The sequence below is a fragment of the Eurypyga helias genome, unplaced genomic scaffold (genome assembly GCF_000690775.1).
Source record: "Eurypyga helias isolate BGI_N326 unplaced genomic scaffold, ASM69077v1 scaffold20570, whole genome shotgun sequence".
Lineage (NCBI taxonomy): Eukaryota > Metazoa > Chordata > Aves > Eurypygiformes > Eurypygidae > Eurypyga > Eurypyga helias.
Genome location: NW_010224051.1, coordinates 11,071 through 33,842, shown reverse-complemented (window position 1 = coordinate 33,842; position 22,772 = coordinate 11,071). Strand labels below are relative to the sequence as shown.

Here is a 22,772-nt window from a genome sequence, read left to right as displayed (position 1 = left end):
TTGCACGCTTGACTCTTTGCACAAGGACCCCGACCTAAACTCGGTTTAATTTTCACTGATGCTCCTTCCTGTGCTGCCATGCCAGAGCCCCTCTGAGCTGATGCTTTAGGAACAGCTGGGTTGGAAAGAGGTGAGGTGGGAGGGAAGGGGAGGGAAGAGGAGATGAGAAAAAAAACAAACACAATTGCGTTTTATCTCTAAAACCCTCTTTTTAACCCAATGAGCGTCTCATCCAATGAAGCATGATGAGCATGAAGTGTTATATAAAGAAGATAATTATAAAGGGATTTAATGCTTGGCAGGCTAGTATCGCAAGGTTTATAGCCGACGTAGCATACTCACTGAAACAGCCCTGCGTCCGGGTTTGCTATTATGCGGGCAGCGCGTCTGGGGCCAGGCGGAATCAGAAACAAGATTTGTTTTACCAAAAAAAAAAAAAAAAAAAAAAAAAAAAAAGAAGAGCACAGCCCCCTTCCCACCAAGGATGGCAGCTCCAGTCCCACCTCCTTCCACTTCTGTCCCATCCCTGATTAATGATGTTGTCTGCCTGATTTATGACCCACCCCAACAGATTAGAGTTTCCCTCTTCAACCTCCCCCTCCCCTTCCTGGCTTTCACCCCCCCAGAAGGCACAGCCACACTCCGCTGGAAATATTAGAGAATTATTAAATAAACATTCATACGTCATGTCTCTTCCCATACTGAGCTCATCGTAGTCAACGCTCAGTGGCCGGGTCCTGTTTGCTTTGGGGCTGACACCAAACAGCTGGAGTGATTCATGGAGAGGCTGGCTACAATGCTCTGTGCCATATATCATGCTCGCGGCGCTCCCTGCCCCGGCGGAGATAAACTGATCAACCACAACGGGCTGGAATGAATTTATGACAACACAAAATTGAGGAAAACAAATGGGAGGTGACCCAGTGGGCCACTAACCCAGACTCTCTCGCTGGCCTGCAATCTAGTCTGGTGGCAGAAAGCAAAATTGAACATTGGCACTCTGAATTAAGATGCTGGCTTTTAACCCCGGGGAACCTCGGTTTCAAAATGGCACCAGAACCCTCGCGGGCAGCATCTCAGGAGGGAGGAAGACCTTCTGCAGGGAAAGTGCTTCTTGCAGCTCTCCGTGCGTGACGGTGCTTCGGCTGAGAGCATGACGTCGGCGGAGGCGCTGGGGAGCATGCCTGGGCAATTAGGGACCGGCTGCTTTCTCCAAGCCAAGCTACAGCTTGAGTTGATGTAGCTCTCCCCAAGAGCCTTCAGCATCCCAGGGTGACTCCCAGACACCTCACCGTGGCGAGATGAGAAACGCTCACCCCGCCGCGCTGGGACGGGGAGGTGGGACCGGCACCGTGTCTCTCCCTACCTGTGGCTGCCATTTGAGTACCACACAACGCAGGTGAGGTCAACCTGCCCAAGCTACTGATGACCTGGCACGGCACAAGGAGCCGGGCAACAAGCACAGACTCGCCCTCAACCCCATCTAGTCGTTCTACATGCAAGAGTCTTCCACGAAAACCTGGGCTGAGATTAAATTAACTTCCTCAAGCAAAGAGCTCCAGCTGCATGCCAAAAGGAGGAGCGCCTGCTGTACTTACTGTATTAATGAATTAAAAACCAACCAAACAAAACCACACCGCTCTCCTTGCCCAGTCTTATTTTTGGAAGAGGGGAGGGGGAAGGAACGTCATACTTGAGAGAAGGATCAATATGCGGATCGCTGCTAACTCTATTAGCCGCTGCTCTAACGGAGAGCGCGGCTGACACAGGTGGTAAGCCATGTGCTTCTGGACACTTTTAAAAATGCTAATCAGCTGCTACACCGGGTTTAACATGCCAATCAATAACACTCAGATTTAAAGGCAAAAATTAAAGTTATAAACAATGGAGTAGAGTGATGCTGCCAAAAACTTCCTGTAAGCACCACCCAAAACAAGAAAAATGAAACCAATTTAGCTCCAGATTAAGAAACAGGAACTGGAGATGAATCAATTTAGCCTGTTGGGCTGGGTCGCCATATATCATGGCTCAGCAGTGGAGTGGGAAGCAGGCAGACAGAGTGAAACCCTTCCCCCTCCTTTTCTGTAGGCTTCTAGCTCTGATCCCTGTTATCAATTAATTTAACAGAACCCCTCTACACAGACAAGCACACAGAGCGTTCAGACTCCTTAAATGGCAGGACAGAAACTATTTATCATGCACAAATCTCAAAGGAAAGGAAGAGAGGGGGGAAAAATAAAACCAAACCCAAGCAGCTAGGAATTCTCCACCTGAAACACCACCCTGTTTTCTGAATCTCGGTGAAACAGAGCAATTTCAATAAAAAGCTCTCCCTGCTACTTTCAAAAAAAACAACATTATTGGAAAGACTCAGCAAGACACTAAGACTTCTCCTTTAATTTCTGTTGGGTTTTGCTGCCTTTCTGCACCTTTTGCAGACCTGAAGCTTTAGCGGGGCAAGGTTATTGCGGAGCAAGGTGTGCACACGTCTGCACACACACAGACACGCTCCCCCACTTCAGTGGTGTTAGCATGAGAGTTGTTTGGAAAGGATTCCAGGATCCTTCAAAAGGTGCTAGCTAAAGCCTCCTTGATCAGATTATTAAAGCTATGTCAATTTTATCACTTGAGCTCAAGTGTTCTGGAAAATGTCAAATCCTTTCAGCTCCTGCAGTTTAAAGATTTTCAATAGGAGTGGATCTGGGAGGGTGGAAGGCTGCTGGGCTGACAGGCAGGAGGCCCAAAGGGAAGCCAAGCAGCAGCTGAGGCAGGCTGACAGATTAGGGCAGAAGAGACGAGTCCTTGCCACCAAGACAGCACACAACGGTGGGCTCACTCTAAGGACAAAGCTGCTTCTGCACTGACCTGTGAGCTCCCTAACTCAGTGGTCTTTGGCCAAAGTCTGCTCATCGAGAAGCATCGACCAGCAGAGAGCCCACGTTTGGGATGTGCCAATGAAAAGCCTTGTAAGAAGGAAAGTGCCAAGACAGCAAAGCAGTGTTAAAGTTTCCTCTGCTGCACAGAGTTTCCACAAACGAACAAAAAACCCAAAGCTGAACACACCTCAAATAAAACCAAAGCAAAAAACACCCCAAAAAAACCCCACTGAAACAAGAAAAATCCCTGAACTTTATGTAAAGGCAGCTTAATGCTACCACAAGATTTCTTCCCTATCCCAAATTATCAGTGGGCTTCATCCCCAAACTGTAAATGCTGTCTAAAACCCATACTGCTTCCACCTCATTCAAGCTATTTTGTCTATCGCTTGCTCCTGAGGTAATGTTTTATGTCAGGCAATAACGAACTTGTCCCATCCCAATTACTGCAGTCCAGGGCAGCCTGTAGTTTTAGGCTTGGATTGTCAAATCTGCCCGAGCAGTAGGTCACCCTAGCAGCATGTGGAAGGATGTTGAGGATAGAAGCTGTTACTCAAATGCACAGTGCAGATCCAACCATTTGGTTCTATCCTGGACTAGGCTGCAGGATATCCACTCAGCAGAAAGAGGGAAGATAGGAGATGGCCAGGAGCTCCTGCACTATTGTATATTCAAACACTCGGACTTAAACTTCTGAATCAACTGGAAGGGCTGCAGGTAAATAACTCAGGAACCAATGTAGTATTTCCATTAGCAACCACACAAAGGTGAAATCGGAATCTTAAGGGAAAATAAATTCTCTCAGTGAGGCTTCTGCCAAGTTATGGGGCTGCTGGGATTCCCTTTTGCTGGAGAGATAGAGAGTAGAACACAGAGGTACCATGGAGAAAACAGAATAGAGACCATGCCCTCAAAAACCAAGATGCAACGATAAGGTAACTTCTCCAGTAAAACCAGGATCCCTTGATAGATTAGTAACAGAAATCTTGCAGGGAGAATAACAAAAAAAAAAAACCCACACCAAAGCACAGCTTGACATGCTAATTGCTTGTGTCAGGTTACAGTGGTTTTGAATCTTCACCTCCCATCTGAAGTCCCAGCTCTAGTCTAGGCACCACACAACATATTTGAAAACCCATCGTAGCTAGAATATGGTGGAAAACAGAGATGTATCTATTTACGTATTTTAAAAGAAGGTAGTTTGCAGTGGAGAAACCCTCTGGAAGCTGTGTTCAGTTCTTTGTCACTGGGTACCTGCCAAGGTGAGAACTCCCCACAGCCCCTCTGTGGACACAGCAGCAGCGAGGACACTAATAATTCTCAGCCCAGGCTTCATGTTGGAGCACAACTTCCCTTCTCAGCAGTAATAGCTTCAAACATGCTTAGCCTCAGACTAGCACTACTTCTGGGAACACCAGATGGGACACTATGGTTCTTCAAAACATTAAACATGAAAGCTAGCCACTTCACACTCACTTTTCAATGTCACTGTTCTTACAGGTCTTCTGCATGGTCTCCTGTTTACTGCTTTCCCCATTACTCGTTGAGGGCATTTCTGTCGAGGGAAGAACAGACAAGTGAGTAACAGAGCATTTGGTCATTGCAATGAAGTAGTCTGAACGAGTCACAGTTTCAGGAGCAGAGGAGCCTGATGAGTCATTTTCATGCTGATTCTCAGAAAGAGAGAGACCAATGCTACGTGTCCCTGTCTGGCAGGGAGGTCCCCGGCTCCGGAGAGAACCCTTCTATGATTCAGGGCTGAAGATACAACCCCTGCCCTCTCCCCACTTCATACTGACCGACCCTCACAGACCTGCCAGGATTAAATTCAAAACGGTGTGATGTGTACCTCGCCAAAGGGTACTTCTAGAAAGGTGGATCAGGAGCAAATCCACCCAGCCCAGACGCTGCTCTCAGCTTCTCCCTTTTCTGAGACAGACACAGACAGGGAGAGAAATATCTGCCAGGTCACCAGTACGACAGACCAGCCTGCTCATAGGTCTCCTAGTATTAGCATTCCCACGGCTCCTCCCAGCACCTGAGGGGGTGTGAGATACCAGCTGGAGATGAGACAGATGAACTGGGGCCAGCACCTGGGCTGCAGGTTCAGGTAACAGGTATGAAGAAAACAGCTCACAGCAAGTGCCATCAGGGCTGCTTCCTCATCACCTCTGTGGCTGTAGTTGCTGAAGCTGAACACACCTACAAGCTCCTACATCACAGAAAATAACTGTGATTGCCTACCCCACAGAGGAAGATGCCTGCGATAGATATCCTATGTTCTCCATTTAGTTATCGTGCCCTTGGCAAAACTGGTTCTACCCACCCCCCTCCACTGACAAGCAGTTATGTCTTGTAGGTACTTTCAAGGCTGGGAATCAAGTGCCCAAAGCATTACAGTAACAGAGCAAGGAACAAAATCATTGGGACAAGGCTCTTCAGGTCGCTGAGCTTCAGTTCCCTTCCTAAGGGAGCTGGAGCAGCACTGCCCAGCTCTGGAAATGGATTTGGCATCTACAGCTGGAAAGCGCCAGGTTTTATTATTCTCATATTTCCACTAGGTTGCTGCTTACATTTCCAGTGCTGCTGGCATCAAATAAAAAAAACCCCAGCAGTCAAATGGGTTTAACACCCCCGTCTCCCTTACTTAATGCTATGAGCTTCCAAATAATGAATGCAAAGGTACAGTTTCATTCACTTATTTGCTCCGGAGTCTCAACTACAGGTCATGAAGTTGGACAGATCCTAGAGTTCCCACTCTAAAGGTGAAGGCTTCACAGCTGCAGGCTTTCCTTGCTACGCAGAGGCCAGCAAGGGTAAGACCTACCCAACAGATCATGACACAAGTCTCTAGTATACTCTTTCAAAGAAGGGAAGATAAGAAAGCAGCTGAAAAAGCCTAAGCAACAGGTGCCTGTGTAGTTTGAACCCCCAGCAGCTGAACACCACCATCACACAGTCAAGGTCCGATGGCTCCCTCAGCGGTTTGTGTTTTAGTGACAAGACAGTCAATCCAAGCCCTACCTCTTATCACCACAGCAGTTAACGTGGCTGCCACTGACTACAGTTAATTGTGCTGCAAAGTTTCAAAAAGACAGTGTGATTGTATGTGCATACATATCTGCTAGTACTGTGCGAGAGCATTCATAGCTATCATTTGCCTAATTACTGCCAATCAGAAGATATGGAATATCTGTCTGGCTTCCTGCAGCATACAAATTAATAATTCACAAGTTCAACACTCACCGTCGCTGGCCCATTTAGAAAACTCCGGTGTTATTCGAGTACTGGGTGTGCCACCACTAAAAGAGAAAAGGGCAGAATGCTGCAGGTTGAATATGGAAAATTTTGCTGCTTGGAAAAAGCTAACTCTTCCACCCATCACTTCTCTCTCTCTCAATACTTCTATCTGTCAGTCTAGGCTTCAAAACGTGAGCGGCTGGCCTGCTGCAGGAGGTGGTTTTGTTGCTAGTCCACATTTCCACACGTGTTTTCTCAACCTGCACTTCCAGCTGCGACCTCTGCTGAATCCCACAGGGGTTGTGGTGCTGACTGAAGGCTCGGGATTCAAGCAGCACCTGTGACCTACGGCTCATTTTTGAACACAGTTTCAAAGATGAAAACCTTACTCGTGAACAGAAATCCTCTGTGTTGCAACAGCTTCTCCCTTGAAGAATAACTTTAGGCCTTCATAAGCCTCATCTTTTCCATCTCCGTATTTGAAAAATGGCAGCACTGATGTACAGACAACTCCTAACCCTGTCCATTCACTTGCAAGCCGGTAACAGACGGTACGAGAAAGGAATCTTGTGAGCAGGCTGCACACCCGTGAGCGTGGAACATTTTAGCGCTACGTGCTGAGACAGCTGCACTCAAAAGGTAATGCAGGCTCATGCGCCACTGCATCAGCTGCTCTGCTACAGAAACTTGCCAGAATTTCAAAGTGCTTTTACAAGCAACATCACCTCTCTTGTTTTAGAGATGGGCAGACACATCCAGGAAACATGCAAGGACCTTGCCCAAACAGCAAAACAATGTTAGGTGCAGGCCACATGAAGGACTGGGTCTCCTGGCCTCAGGTTCTCCGATATCCTACTACAGTTCCACTGTCCCGACTGTGAAGGAGCTCCAGCATCTTTGAGGCCCTGCCTATGGACTAGCATGGTCAGCACAGTATTGAACGGACCAATGGTTTGGGTCCAGTGTGGCAAATGCCACTTTTCTATGGAGTGGAACCTCATTTGGAACTAGTGTCTGTGACAGGCTAAGCAGTAAGAAAACTTCATTTCACTGCTCTATCAATCACTTCAACCTTGACCTTACAGGATCACTCAGTGAAAGAGATAGAGGGGTAATTTAAGCCCTGTTTTATGCAGGGCAGAGGGCTTGGAAAGCAATCCTAGCTCCCTGTTAAAACTAATTTTATTTGCCTGAAATGCTTCCCCAAGTGCCCTGAACACTGGCTGCCTACATTCTCCACATAGGTACATGGGCAGAGCACACATCCTGCCCCAACGCCAGAGCTGAAGAGAAGAAGGATTTGTTTGTATAGCCCACAGCACATAATAGGAAGCAATGGAATAATACCCTGGGTGCCAGACTCCTAACGTGCCCAACAAGATTCGGATGGCATCACGTTATACTACTACCGAGGCCACAGCCCACCGTGAAGCAATGGGACACTAAGGCCTTAGCACTGGACAGTTTCCCCATTGACAGAATTCACCTTCTGTTCAGGGAGAAGGTGGCACTGGCTGGGCAGCGGAGTGGTTGAGATAGGGAGAGTGTGCAGGGAGCCTTTAGGAGGCTGCACGGGTAGAAATGGAGACCCACCCATCACACTACTGCTTCTTTAAGTCTCTCTCGTTGAGACCCTTGTGCTCAAGTCAAAGGGTATTTTCCATGAATTTATATTCCCCAAAAGTAACGAGAGCAAATTAGAAAGGCAGAGTACTTACTTTAAAACAGCACCTCGGAGCGCCTCCCTCTCTTTGGCTTCACCTGGCTCTTCCCCAGTGCAAGGTATGACGTCTGCCTCTGTGTACCTGAGCACAAAGGGTTAAGGAACGTACAGCCTTGCTGCAGACAGTGGAAAGGCTTTTCAGATGGTTAGGACACTGTGTGGGATACAGAACAAATTCATTCTGGCTGGGAAAACCTCAAAAGGAGAGGGGCTAGTATCCATGGAGGGACTTGCTTTTAAGTTCTGGATTAAGCTTTTGGTTTAGGTGGAAAGAAACAAAAGTTTTTTACCACAGCCTCTTAGAAGGGAAAACCAATTCCTCAACCTCTGCAATCCTAACTTGCACAATTCCACTATTTCTGTTTGAGGTACAGAGATCTTTCACCAGCTAAGGGTTGTGGCTTTGTACCAGTCTTAAAAGCTGGTATAGATTTCAATAAAATCTAGTTCTCTGGCTATACATTCCCCCTCATGACAGCTAAGTCAGTGTCTGCCTAACACCCTTGCAGGAGTTCCATATGGAAGAAACCTGGATGGAGACAACAGATTGCTTATGAAACAGGAACTCTGATCCCTTGCAATGTCTCCTACAGACTTCACCAACTGGCTCCGAAGTAACACTGCATCAACAGAAGGATCTCAGAGGGACTAACTGGGAATCCAGTTCAAATAACATGGTAACTGGAGAAAGAGGTGTAATTTCCAGTAGGGCTGGACACAGATTATCCACCACCACCCAGAGCAGAGCTGTATGAAAGCTAGCTGAAGATCCACTTCTAGGGTCCCTCTCAGTAAGAGCCTTTCAAAAACGATACTGTGGTTTCCCGTATTCAAGTGTGTCATCTCCATCCACATCCAGGTCAGCGTCGCTATCTGGATTCTCCTTGCCACTGCACATGATAAACCCAGAACCTGGAAGAAAATAACACACATGGATGAGCATTTGAACTGGAGATGAAGTGTACGAGATCTCCTACGGATGGTGCAACAGGACCAGTCTGCAGGCTGTGCTTCACACAAGTGGTTAACACAAACTACACTACTAGCAGGTAAGAGAACGCCACAGGGATGTTCTGAATTAGTCTCTAATTCAGATGCAGAAGGCAGAGGCTAAAAGACAATTAAAAACACCTTTTTAAAATGCATTTCATCATGGTTTAAACTATTACAATATAAAACATTCAAGAATAGCAAACCTGTTTCTATGAGAGGAAAACAAAAAAACCCCAGAACAATCAGACTCAACAGTCATTAACAGCTCCTTATAAGTAATTCTTACGTGAGCAAATTCTAGCGCAAGTCAACAAGAGTCCTGCACTTCCAACACAGGTGGATCAGACAGGAGCCCAGTCCCAGTTACAGCAGGAAGCAAACATAAGTTCCACCCAAGCCTGAACTGTGTAACAACTGCCACTTTCTAACAATACACACATTTATTTTGGTTCTCAAGCATTTTGTTGACTGTGTTATTGCTGACTGTAACCCGGCTTCTTTTAACTGAACCTGTGCACAAACACCTACAAAGATGAACCTTCACACAGCATTTGCTGCCTCAGGTTTATTAACAGAAGGGAAACTAAAGATGACATATATTTACTCTTTAGGAGATCTAACACTGGATGTGCTCTCTCCCACGGGACTGGAAATTAAGCAAAAATCTCCTGAATCCTAGGGTGATGCAAGGTCCTCGTTTGCACTCAGTTCTGCAGCAGATTTCTGCACTGTGGATGCAGTTCTAAACGCAGAAGACAGGCTAAAATTAATGTCAAAGCACTGCATATAAGGTGCATGTCTGAAGAATAAGGACATTCCCAAGCGTTAGGGTAGCCCGGAGTGCTACAGATGTCTGAGTATGTTCATCCCGCTGGGCTCCCACCAGCCCACTTACACAAGCTCGTGCTGCCAGCAGCACACTTGCACTTTCCCAGCCCAGAAGAGCGAGCTGTGTTTTTAACAGTCAGGATGTGTGCAGGGAGCACGGCAAGGCGAAGGTCTCATTTCCAAGGACACCACGCAGGCACAGTTTTTTACTGTCGCTCTCTAGGAATGGACGCTCTCACTGATTCATTAAGCCCCCAATAAAATTTGTTTATATGGATTTGATATTTCTCTTCCCTGAATATAAAGAAGGTCCTTAACGAGTGATAACTGTAGCATGGCAATGATTTTAAGACTAACCTTTCCCTAGAAGCGTAAACTACCTTTTACTTCTAAGTAATTGCCAGCCTTCATTTTTAGCAGAGGTAACAAAACTAGCATGGTCGATGCAGCATCCCCTGCCTGTGCCGGGTACTGCAGGAGCTACGCTTGCGGGTCAGCTCTGCGGTGTCACTGGGGCAGCCCCCTTCCAGCAGCCCCCTTCCAAAGTGGTTCACATGCCGGCTGCACGCTGGCAGCCAACACATGCCACAGGCTGCCTTCTCTTGCTGCAATGGCTCATCTAGTAAATCTCGACTCCTTCAGTTCATCACAACGTTTGGGAGAAGATTTAGAGGAGTAAGAGAGACCTGTCAAGGGAGCTGGATGGTCTTTCAAAGCTGCCTTAGAAGTCGCAGCGGGCGACGGGGTGGTAATTTACAGGCATGGCATTTAACCTGCAGGGGATGGTGTTACTGCACCTGGCATTACTTTAGCCCATCACTTCTCAAAGGCCATAAACTTTGGACACACAGGTCTTCATTTTTCTTGTAGCTGTGGGAGACATAAATCATACAAAGCTGGAGCTGTGACTTGGCCAGTCCCAGAGGTGATCTGAGCACCAGCCAGACAATGAATATGTGGAGCAAGCGCCCTGGCTGGGGAAAAGGTGTCCAAAAGAGTGAACGTAAGTGGGACTGCTCCCTGTGTCCCTCTCTCTGCAAGGATGCCAAGCACATCGCAAACATGCACCTTTCCATCAATTTTGTTTCCAAGTGACTCGAGCCAACTAGTGGTTTATGGTTAGAGCTTAAGAAAAGAAGATCTGCTTACTGCGATACAATTTACAAATATTAAGGCACCTTGACTTCAGAATCCTGGTGTCCTTGCTCTCAAAACCTTTGTACTCAAGTAAATCCTTTTTAAGTCTGAAAGGAAAATACTCCAGAGGTTTTGCTGAACCTAGGTCTATAACAGGAACCACTGCAGTGCCAACAGGGTACTATCCTCCCAGCATGGGGAGCGTTGAGGGGAAGGGTTTGGACAGCATGTTACGATGACAGATACACATCAGGATTTCAGTCGGGGGTGGGTGGGTGGGAGGGGGGCATAACAGAGAAGTTCATAGGTGAAGATGAGGGTCAGGAGAAGGATAAATTTTCTTTTCTGATCCAACAAGGACCCCCAGGCCAAGGCCTGAAGGAAGCGACAATGAGGTGATCCAACTCTCAGATTTTCAACAAATATGGATTCTCTTTTTTTTTGTTTTTTTAGCCTGACCAAGAACAGTAAAAAACCCAACCTGATTCAGAAGCTGCATGCTAAACCAAGTAACCCCTGCAAACCCAGAAAAGACTCAATATTAGCTGTGCTATCAATTTTAGGACTTCAGAAGCTGCTTAAAAAAAAAAAAAGGAAAGACAAAATACACAAAATGTTTCCAATGTGAATCAAAAGGTCCATAAATCCCAGTACTTCCACTCCACGCAAGAGAAAAAACAGGATGCAAAGCTCAGTGCAGCATCACCTGTGGAGTGAACGGTCCGCTACTGGCATCCTAATGCCCTTCCATCCGCAGCAGGGATGGATTTTTGAGGCCAGTTCCGGCAGGTTGGGGTTTGGTGCCACAATTTCAACCTGACCCTCCTTGTCTAACTTCCTGGGGTTGTTTCCATGCATAAAGCCAGTGAAAACACCCACGCAGCTGTTCAAATATTTGACGTCTGAACTGCTTGACATTATTCATTCATCTCAGGCTCATTCAAACCAGATTTCTGGACAAGCGTTGTTATAAATGGATTAAGAGGACCACTAAATGCAAGGAAGGCCCGATAGGATCACACCTGCTTCTCACTAACTCAGCCCAAATGTAAAGAGGGCTCACAACTTCCAGCTCCTGTATGCCATCCAGGAGCACGGAAAACATGAAATGGAGCGCAGAGGGTGTCGAGCAGAATAAAACAGCCTTTGCAACCGCATTGTTTTGGACCTGCTAGAGGAGAATAGGAGCTGCCAGAGGACCCCTTACCACTACATCTGAGTGATCTGCAAGTCAATACTGTGCACTGGGAATGGGGAAGGGTCCCTCTAGCAAGGCTCAGCTTCCAAAGGTTGCACAGTAATTCCTGGCCATCAGCAACACTGCCTAGAGGGGACCTCTAAAGCCAGTGCCGCTCTCCAGAGGTCAATGCTCGGGACCAAAGCTTTATCCCAACGTGTTAATAAAGTGAAATCAGACAACTGAATGTTAAGTTGTGAGTTTGACCTAGGAATTCACAGGAGACACGACCTGTTATTCACAGAAGCAGCTGTGACTCTTCTTGCAAGAGTCACCCAAGGCCTGAGGAACATAATTTCAACACGTGAATTTGAAAACGCTGCTTTCAGATGAAAAAAGAACAAACTAAAATGCTGACTCTCCTGTATCTTCCTCTTTGGAGAATTTTTTGCTCTTGCTGTGCATTTGGTAGGAGGCAACCACTTGTCACACGCTGCCAGTCCCGATACAATTAGCCTCCTGATGCTAAAGCCGCACAATCCTCTGACAGTCTTAATCCCAGCTGCCTCCTTAAGGTCCAGACAAACAGGAGTGAGCAGGCAGGTCAGACGCCGGGGCCATTAAGCAGAGAAAAAACAAAGTTACAGCTCTGTCTCCAATCCCCATTGCTCTTGTTGCAAGGTGCTCTGACAAGCAATTCCAGCACTGGTATTGAGTGGCACCTCTATAAACCCTGTGACAGTTTGGGAGACAAACTCCCCCATCAATCAGAATGTACCTATCAAGATCACTTACCCAGAGCGCTTGCCACCCTCCAGCACTGTATACACAGCTTTGCTTGGGCTGGCCTCGGAGCAGTCTGCCTGAGCACCAATTCAAGGCAGCTTCTGAAAAATTTAGGAACTCTACACAAGCAACACTGTTTCTGAAATAGGGAAGAGGGAAAAAAAAAACCCAACACCACACACCACTGCTGCAAGGCTGCAGGCACCGTCAGGCTACAGGGATCAGCTGAGCTTGAAGGAGACTGGAAAACTCTTCCCATCTTATTCCATGTGCAGATTGAGAATGGCTGGAGATAAATCTCATCAGAAATCATTTTCTCCCTCTAAGTTCTCGTAGCACTTTGGTTTCTCCTAAGATGACCCCTATGCCTAAGCATCCTCTCTGACCTCTGCACTGCTCACATCTCACTGCCTTTGTGCAATCTCTGACAGCCAGTCACCTCAACATAGAATCATGGAATGGTTTGGGTTGGAAGGGACCTTAAAGATCATCTAGTTCCATCCCAGTGAACAGTGGCTCCAGCTACGATCACGAGTCATTAACACGACATATAAGCAAATTCACAGAACGGATAAAAGGGCCTCACATACAAGTCCCTCCTTTTCTCCATCGTGTTCCGTGGCAGATGGTCAAAGCGACAACATATGCCGCTTCAGGTGCTGGCAGCACTGCTGGCTCCTGCGCAGGCGTGAGCTCACACGCAGACTGGAAGCCTCGGGAGCGGAAAGGTAAGACAACCACACCAGCGCAGACCAAAACGACCACAGCCAAATTTCATCAGCACAGGTAGGAGGGACCTTACCTTTGGAACCTTTGGAACAGGTTGCCCAGAGATGTTATGGATGCCCCATCCCTGGATGTCTTCAAGGCCAGGCTGGATGAGGCTTTGAGCAACCTGGTTTAGTGGAAGGGGGCCCTGCCCATGGCAGGGGGTTGGAACTAGATGATCTTTAAGGTCCCTTCCAACCCTAACCATTCTATGATTCTATGACCTAACTGTGTCCCACCTCTGCTCCTCAACTCCTATCTGGGCAGGTAAGTCAGCTGTTCTCTACACATTTAATGATTATTTCAAACAAGACTGAGAAAGAAAATTGTTAGCAGTATTATTTGCACCACCACTAGGAATGCAGCTACTAGACGTTGCTTATGCAGAAGGTCATAGTCAACTACATAACGAGCATTTCTCCTGTTTGGCCACCAAAAAAGGTGTGTGTGTGAGAGAAATCTATTTTAGAAATACTCTAGAAATCCAGAATTTCATGTAAATTCTATAAGTGGGTCTAAATCCAAATCCATCTCACGGGCATGCAGCTCCACTGGGGCCTGTTTTGGCAGGGAAGAGGCATTCATTCTGCTCGCAGGTAATTTACACGTGTTCAGGAAAGAAGAAAAAAAACCGCACCTCCCGTAAATCTCCAGAACCGTAGCCTTTGCTAATTACACTTCTTGCACTCACCCCCTTCTACACAACCTCCCTTTCCTGCACGTTCACTCTATTTTCTTAACGAAATGTCACTCGTTGGCTTCTTGGAGAGTAAAAACAATGAAGGCAATAAAAGTAGTTTATGCAGACACACGGCCAGGCCTCACACACACTTCCCGAGAACGGCTCTAAACTGGGTTTATTTCATCAGCTGCTGAAGTATCCCAAACTAGTACTAAGAGGACAAGGTGGCACGAATGCCATCGGATTTTAAAAGGTGTTTGGGAAGAAAGAGAAAGCCATTACAGATTCTTGAAAACAAGAAGGCGGTAGAGAAGAGGCCATCCTGAACAGCAGCCTTTCAGCAGATGGGTAACACTTCCCTAGCTGTATTTTTGGACAAATCTTGCCCTGATTTTTTCCTAACACAAACAGGGATAGAATAGTTCTGATAACTTTCCCAGCCTGTTGCAGTAAAGTGACATTCCGAGGCCAAGAAAAGCTGCTTGCAAGACAAGGGTTTCATATCTCTGGAGCCAGATCCACTTCAAGCTGAACAGTGATTTACCTGGAAAACTGATGCCCAACTCTGCTGTTACAGCGTACACCTGAAACAGCAGATGCATCCATCTGATGCCGTCGATTAGCTCCCACAGAGGCACAAACGGGCTTCCACAGACCTGACTGCTTACCAGCATCTTGGATGCTTACAGTGATCTTTGCTAACAGATCAGAGGAACAGCTGCCTCCAAAGAAAGGGGCCATATAATTTTACGACCATAAGCATCATTTCGCAGCAGCGTGCTGAACAAAGGGCAGGCAAGCTCTGCTGTACAGGGAAAGAACCAGCTGCTGCAAGGCTCGGGGAAGAGGCTTCTCCACCCCTCACAGCGCTGAGGAGGATTCCAGAGATTTCTTTTGCACCTCTCCATAACCCATCAGGTGCAGATCGTGGCTGCAGAGGGGAGAATGCACTCGGACCAATGGCTGGATCTGGTGTGGCCATTGACACAGGGCTGCCTTCTAGAGCCTCATGCTGGCGTGATGCACTAAGGTGAGAACAGTCTCATGTCTATCTCAAAGGCTGCTCTTCAAAACCCAGAGCTGAAGTACAAAAGCAGCAGCAACAGCCACGGTCTTTGCAGCTACAGCTCGTTTTCCACAGTCAGGGAAAGGTGGATCTGAAAGCTTCTGTTCCCCTGGGGAGAGGGTGGAAACAAACAAAAAAGGAAGAGGGAGAATTAAAGTAATCTTGAATCACTAAGCAGATTCACATCACTGGATCAATAAGCACCACTGACAGGGATCACAGGAATGTCGCAACTTTGCCAATAATAAAGCAGCACAGCAGAGCTCGGAGGATGACTTTTCTAAGGCAGCCGAGCATGAAGCAGCGAGGCTGGCGAACGGCTGAAAGCGACACCCCGGCTTACAGCTGGCCGCTGCCAGCGGCAGGGCTCCGTGCAGTTTGTTTTAAATAATGATGAGCACAGAGGTGGTATTTGTAAGGGAAAGACAGCCAAGGACTGGAAAACCAAGGGCTAAATTTCACGGGGCAAACCCATATGTTCTTCCCCCCCCAAAGCAATTCTTTTCTAGGCTGGAAAGAAGAAAGAAAAATCAGTGCTAATTTAATCAATTGATCAGCCTATTGATTGCAAAACTGGAGCTGCTAGTTAGCCATGTGCTGTAATGCCCCTCAACTCTGAAACCACAAAACACGCCATTGATTTCTTCACTTCCAGCTCCAAAACAAGAAATAAAGCCGGGCTTTCAGCGGAAAAGCAACTTCCTCACCCAGGGAGAAGATGCAAGCAAAGAATAGAGGCCAGGAAACAGGGACAGCCGCATCTTGCGAGGTTCAAACTGAAATTAGTTACAGATGCAGTCACGGTGTCTTGTGTAAACTCTATCGATTGGGTGGCTGACAGTCTTGGGAGCCTCCATACTAGGACAATCAATCCGGCTGCAGTGTCACCTGCCACTTTGCTGAACAGTTGACAATGCAATTATCCAGTGTGGAGGCAGGGAGTTGGCGTGTGTCAAACGCAGTTAGCCACTTTCCGGGCACTACTCGATAATGTGTTTCACCGCCGAGCGTAAGAGACGACATGCGGAGACAGGAGCTGTTTAGAGCCATTGAGACCCGTGCTCCCTTTTCCCTTTAGAAAAATCTCACTGCCCCTGACTTAACAACTGTATTCTAAAATGCTATTAAAATCACGTCAATCAACTATTGTGTGCTTAAGGCTGAAGTTTGACCTGAGTGTCCAAGAAGCAGGCTGCAGTTCTAGCAAAACTGCAGACACTTGAGGGGGGGAATCAAATGACTGTCTGAAAGTCGGGGACTTTCAAAGCCAGAGCAGACAGACCACCAGAAAAATGGATTGCGGAGAGCAACTAAGCAAGTACAGCAGATGGGACTGGAAGATCTTACGTTGCATGTCTGAGATGTAGGATAACTGAGGTTTAAAGGGATGCTGCCAACTTGAAACCCAGCCATTTCAAAATAATGAGTAGTTTCAGGTGCTCTACCTGCTCCCTTACTCCCCCTGCCAATTTTCACAGTTACAACTGCATTTTCTGTTTTCTTTTTAATTAATGTTTTTCCTCCTTCCTCTGTTGCTGGGTGACAGACATCCCTTTTCCTCCTCCAAGTACAACACATAATACTGTCAAACAGAGAGAAACCCCCTTCTTCCCACAGAAAATCTTTTCCTGGTGAGAGTGGCTGTCGGCGTTACGTAAATCAGACGGCAAGGTTTGGTTGATTGTGCTCCTTTCAGCTAATGCGTTCTGGCAGTTTGAGCGTAAAAATTAGGTTCTTACATTTTTGCATGTGTTCAAATGAATAAAAATGTACTATCAACAATCAGGACTTTTAACAGCTATAGGCACCCTTTCCCCCACCCCCCCCAATTAAAGGGATTTTTACTTTGCCACATCCCATTGATTACTTTTTGTTCCAAAATGAAGAAAACACTGTTCCTTGAAGCTTTATATGAACTTTAAGCACACGTGATAATGAGCATCCATTACATAATGGGCCATGCTGGTAGGAATTCTGAGTATTTTTCTTCAAGTCACATACTATTCTCATCTGTTTTTCCTGCTCACTAAAGTCAACTTCTGATTTACTAATAAATGGCTCTTGGGTATTGTACTATATACTAGTGACAGAACTCCTCAAATTCTATACGTGGACACAAACTATGGAAAAATAGTCAGGTACAGCCCATCTGATTATCGTATGTAACACTATGTAAACAGATCTGTCAGCATTTTTAGGTCAAGTATTACCTTATGGACATGTACTTGCTCTCAAAGGAGAGAGGTGCAAACATTAAGGAGTAGCTGGGCTACTCCACCAGACCAGTACAAAGTACCGTCCTTCAGCAGCGGAGGGATTACCAGGATTACCACCATTTTACACAAGCGCTGAGGTTAGGCACACAAGTGTTCTGGGACTCAGCAGCCCTCTGAAGTGGGGATAAGGCACAGAATAAGCACTTGAGAAACATGAAATTTATACATCTCACCCCCTTGGAAGCTCACTGCAGGTAGAAGTGACCAGCGGAAGGCAGCAAACCAAGTGCAGGAAGGCTAAAATACCAAGACGGAGAGGCTGCGAAGGATGCTCAGATGTACAGATTCACCTTAGAGACAAAGCAATGAGGGACGCTGACACAAGAAGTGTGACAGAGAAGGGCACTGAACTGAGCTCTTGCTAAATGGGAGGAAGATTAAGAATTTCATTATGGCAAAGATTCCCTTTACTCTTACCACAGACTGTTCGTGCATCCAAGCTGAAGTTTGCTTTAGCCTGCCAGGTTAAAATGAATGAATTCATCTACACAGAAATGGGGAAGCTGATTGTAGTTACTAGACCGTCCTTCCAAAAGGCCTAAATATGCCAGCAACATCTCTCCTAAGAGACTGTGTGGGAAATAGAAGTCACACTTTCCCTGTTCAGCTCAAATTCTTTCACTGAATTTGAGTAGATCAGTTTATACCTCCTTACTCGTAGGATCTTAAATGCGGCCTGAACCTCCTCGCATGGAAAAGTGGCCAGTGTCCTTGCCTCCTGAAGCTTACCTGCATGCCTCATTATATTTTATCTGAAAAAGAGGGCACAGCTGGCTACTAGGTGAGATTCTTGAGCAAGACTTTAAGCTCTGTCACCAGCTTTGCTGCTATTTTTATAACATTAGAGAAGATGCTTTTCCATGCTTCAGTTTCCACGTGTGTCAAACATGAGACTTCGTAGAGGTTTGTTGTAGAGTCTGATGATCATGAAATTACAGAGAAGTGCAGCTGAGTTTTCCTCCTGTATTTGGAGCTTTCTGCCAGGCAGTTACCAGACACAAGCAAAGTCACTGTGTTCACAAATGTCTGCTGCTGAGGCAGGAGAACTGAAAAGCATCCACTTAGAGTTTGAGGACAGGACCTTCTAGTATGCTTCCAGTGTTGCACATATTTAGAAAGAGAACAAACTGGAGGAGTGCATGGCTATTGCCCCATTGCTCTTTCCTGGACAACTCACGCATGCTGGGCGAAAGCTGGCCTACGACATTTCCTGCTGAAACTGAAGCACAACTTGACTCTGCAAAGACAGAAAGCCAGCAGCGAGACTGCAGCCATCTCCTGCAAACTTTCAGACATTTTAATATAGTCCTACTTTCCAGGCAGCTGCCCTAATTGCACGTGACACAAGATCCAATGCAAATGGGCACCCAAGGACAACTGTAGTTTGTTACAGCTATAAGAGGCTTTACCAAGTCCCTCCACGCACAGTGTAAATTGTGCCGTTCTTTTCCCTCAGTAAGACATTAACGAACAGATACCAGCCCTTTGCTTTGGGAGAGAGCAGCATGGAGAAATAAAGAGAAACTTCAGAGTTAAGTAATCCCTGTGCGTTTCTCCTTCAAGAGTATCGCAATCTATCAGACAGATCCTTGTCATGTTGATCTTCCTAAGAAAGTATCCATCCCTGAAAATGCCCTGCTTACCATTTTAACATTTTCAAAGTCTCTCTCTCTTCTGCGTTATTTTTGATGCGAGCGAGCTGCTGAAGGAAAAGGAACCCAGAAGAGCAGTGGTGACTGCCTTGCCACTGAGCCCGGAGGAAGGCTTTTTGCTGGGGGAGCTGGAGGGGAGAAGAGGAGGACAGGGCAGGTGGAGAGAACTTAGCTACAATTCTTCAATTCTTTCATATCTAAAGAGGACAGCAATCTCTGTTCTATCAGACAGCACAGTTCGTGCTTTAAATGGTACTTGCTGCTAGCTTGCTTTCCCTGTCTCTGTCTCTCTCCCTTTGAAGCAGACTGGACAGCTTCCTCAAGCTGGCGTTATCACTCCCTCTAACCACTCTTGGCAGGCAATCTAATTCCCCCTGAAAAGGTCACCGCCATTTTAACTGCCTTTCAATCACATTAAGCACGCTGCCGCTCGTGCTCAGAGCGCTGTGCCTGCAGCTCTCCTGACTGAGGTGCGATCGATAAACTGACATCCCGTCTCCCCACCCCATCTCCCCAACCGCCCCATCCGCTGCCTGCCTCCTTCCCCTCTCCTGGGCAAGCCGCCTTCCCAGAGCGGACGACGAGAGACCAAGTGACAAAATCCTCTCCCCAAATCCAAAGCAGCACAAGGGAGCCGCTAACCTGGCATTTACTAATCTCTGTCCCATCTGCTAAGAAGCAGAAGGGTGCGAGCATCCCCCCCCGCCTCGCCCAGACCTACAGAGGCAGCGACTTCACAGGACAGTTTGCTCAGGCACCGGTCCAGACACCTTTGAAGCTGTGTTACAAAGAACAAGCCTCCCTCAAGCTTCCCTCAATGCAATCATTACCGTTATCTCTCCCCCCGTGCTTCTTTTTTTTTTTTGCAGTTAGGAGTTATGTGTTCCACCCATCGATCCCTGTGTAAGACACTGTTTTAAGTCCTCTTGCCTTTTGACTGTGCTAAGCCGTTTAAGAGATGACAGCGGCTTCTATCAGTGCGAAGCTGATGTGATTCTTTTCAGATAAAGCACTTTTTTTCACCATTCCCCCCCTCCCTCTCCCTTCTTTCAAGTAAGAGACATACACACAAAAAGAGACACTGAATCTTTCAAAGAAAAAAAAAAACCCTTTTGAACTTCCCTCAGGAATTCTTTAAAGGGATAACCTTACAGTGTAAACACTGAGGGTAACTGTGCATCCATTCTGGAGAGGAATAGAAGAATTGCTACAAATATGTTGAGCGTTAAAAAAACCCGCCACATCAGAGAGGGAGCCACTTGATGCTTTCACTGGCAAAGCCTTGTTGGCTTCCCTAAACACAGAAACTCATTAGACAAAGATGGCATGAAATAATCCCCTGCAACAAAGAGCTTTGGAGAGGGATGATGCAGAGACACAGGGTTAGACGGTTACTGAATGTTCAGTTATTTCGAGAGGAATTTTAGTCCTGTGACACTGTACTGAGGGAAATATTTGATTATTATATTCGTATAGCTTTTCATTTTGAAGCATGAGCTTGATTTAAACAGCGCTCGGTATTTCATGCTGGTAGCCTGCACCTATCCCAGACAGAAGAAAGAACTCTCCTACTACAAACTCCTAATTTAGGCAGGACCTCCGCTGAAACAAAGCGGTTCCAAATCCTATATAATTGCGAATAATCTTCATTTACACCCTCCATTCCCCATTATCCTCATGATTCAGTGGTCGATGAGGACTTTGAGGTGCTGGGAATCAGTGACACTCCTGTGTCTCTGGGGCTCTGCTCCTGCATACTTCCCGTTTTGGGCAAGTAAATTAAGTGACAGCAAATAATGCTTTCAGAAGCTGGAAGGACAGCTAGAAGCACCAAGTATTTCCTGACTGAATGCCTTCACCAAACCCAACAACCTGAGACAACATAGTGATCCCGCATTTCTCAGTTACATCATCTTCCTACTTGCTGCTGTCTCTTGTTCTTTCCACCTGCTCCCTCAAGTACGCCAAGCGGTGGTGGGCATGCTGCGCTAGACCTGACTAGGGACTTGTAGCTGTAGCACCAACGCAGAAGACAGAGAATTTCCAGTTTCTAAGACAGCTCATCAGGTGAGGAGCAAGTTTTCCCTGCAAGTGCTTCAGCAGTGAGAAAGCTCCATCCTAGGAATGACACAAGTCAGAGTTCCAGCCTGTAACTGCTCCCCAGTATTAAACCACCTTCCAGAAAACCTTAGCAGGGTGGTTCATTTAAATGGAAAGTGGGGAGGTTTAGATTGGATATCAGGAAGAAATTCTTCCCAAAGAGGGTGGTGAGGCACTGGAACAGGCTGCCCAGAGAAGGTGTGGATGCCCCATCCCTGAGAGTGTTCAAGGCCAGGCTGGACGAGGCTTGGAGCAACCTGGTCTAGAGGAAGGTGTCCCTGCCCATGGCAGGGGGGGTGGAACTGGATGATCTTTAAGGTCCCTTCCAACCCAAACCACTCTGTGACTCTATGATTGTTTTCAAGACGAAAAAACCCAAGATCTCCCAACCTTTTCCCACCTGAAAACCTGGCAGAAGCTTTCATATAATTAACAGAGTTTTTCTCACCTTGTGAGTGATATGAAGTTTGTCCATTAACCAAAAATGATAAAAAGAAGCAGCCAGGACCTGTGTTAAGTTCCAGTCACTTCTGTAATGCTGCCCAATGGTCTGACTGATGCAATACATGCTGGCCACAGTGTCCTGCTCCCCCTTTGCCCAGCTGTGACATCTCCTCAAAGCAACACACCATTAAAACTAAAATTAATGAGACGCAGACATCTATTTTCCCCTCCGGTTTTATGTATTTCCCCATGTCATCTCTTTAGACACTAGTGACATCCCTGTAGCCTGGCAAAGGCTGTCTGGCATTATAAAAGGCCTTCGATTTCCACATCGCTGCTACTTCTCAGCAAAGGGAACAGAGCCAAACACAAAGCCTCGGGTGACGGGGGTTAACGAGGGCCCTGCCAACTCCAGACAAAGCAGTTTTAAGCATTGGAAAGCATCTCCAAAACGCTGTGCAGTGCTTCAGGGCTGTAAATTAAGAATTCTGTCCCTAAAACAAGGCAAGAGCCAACACTGGCAGCGAAAGGAAGAAGACAGTCACCTTAAGGTTACCTGAGAGTGCACAAAGCAGGCCAGATTTTGGGAGACCTCTGAGTTCCAGCAGCCAGAGACAACGCGAGAACCACAGAAGGCCCCATGAAAAAGTGTAACTAGCTTAAAAACAAATACAACCAGCCAGTTGTGGGAGATCATTCCAGCTTTGCTCTGGCTTCCCAAATTTCACCCTGCAGATATTACCTGGTCACCCTAAAACACCAGGTAAAAAGTTGGTGGCAAAAAGTTCCCCTGTTGAAGGAACAGGAGACCTCTCCAGAGGAGCACAGCAGCTGCTGAATCCAGCTGCCAGCAGAGGCGTGTGCCAGAGAAGGAAGGACAGGGAGAAACACATGTGCTGGGACCCGCAGCTGCTCAGGTGGAGTCAGTTCTTCAGCAGTGGCTCCATCACCAAAATCTGCAGAGGATGCTCCTCACCACAAATGCTACAGGGAGGTTCCTGTGCTTGTGAACTGATCTACAGAC

At 46.8% G+C, this 22,772-nt stretch overlaps 1 protein-coding gene across 2 annotated transcripts in view; it reads right to left on the bottom strand.

Annotated features, from left to right (window-relative positions):
* The window catches only part of RNF220 (ring finger protein 220), a 47,276-nt gene that overhangs the window by 21,334 nt on the left and 3,170 nt on the right, over positions 1-22,772 (bottom strand). For both annotated transcript variants that reach the window (XM_010160285.1, XM_010160292.1), the window contains exons 3-6: positions 8,655-8,751; positions 7,835-7,921; positions 6,123-6,178; positions 4,353-4,431 (exon numbers count right to left, since the gene is read on the bottom strand). In XM_010160285.1, coding sequence (XP_010158587.1) covers positions 4,353-4,431; positions 6,123-6,178; positions 7,835-7,921; positions 8,655-8,751 — 319 coding nt within the window. The remainder of the gene's footprint in view (positions 1-4,352; positions 4,432-6,122; positions 6,179-7,834; positions 7,922-8,654; positions 8,752-22,772) is intronic.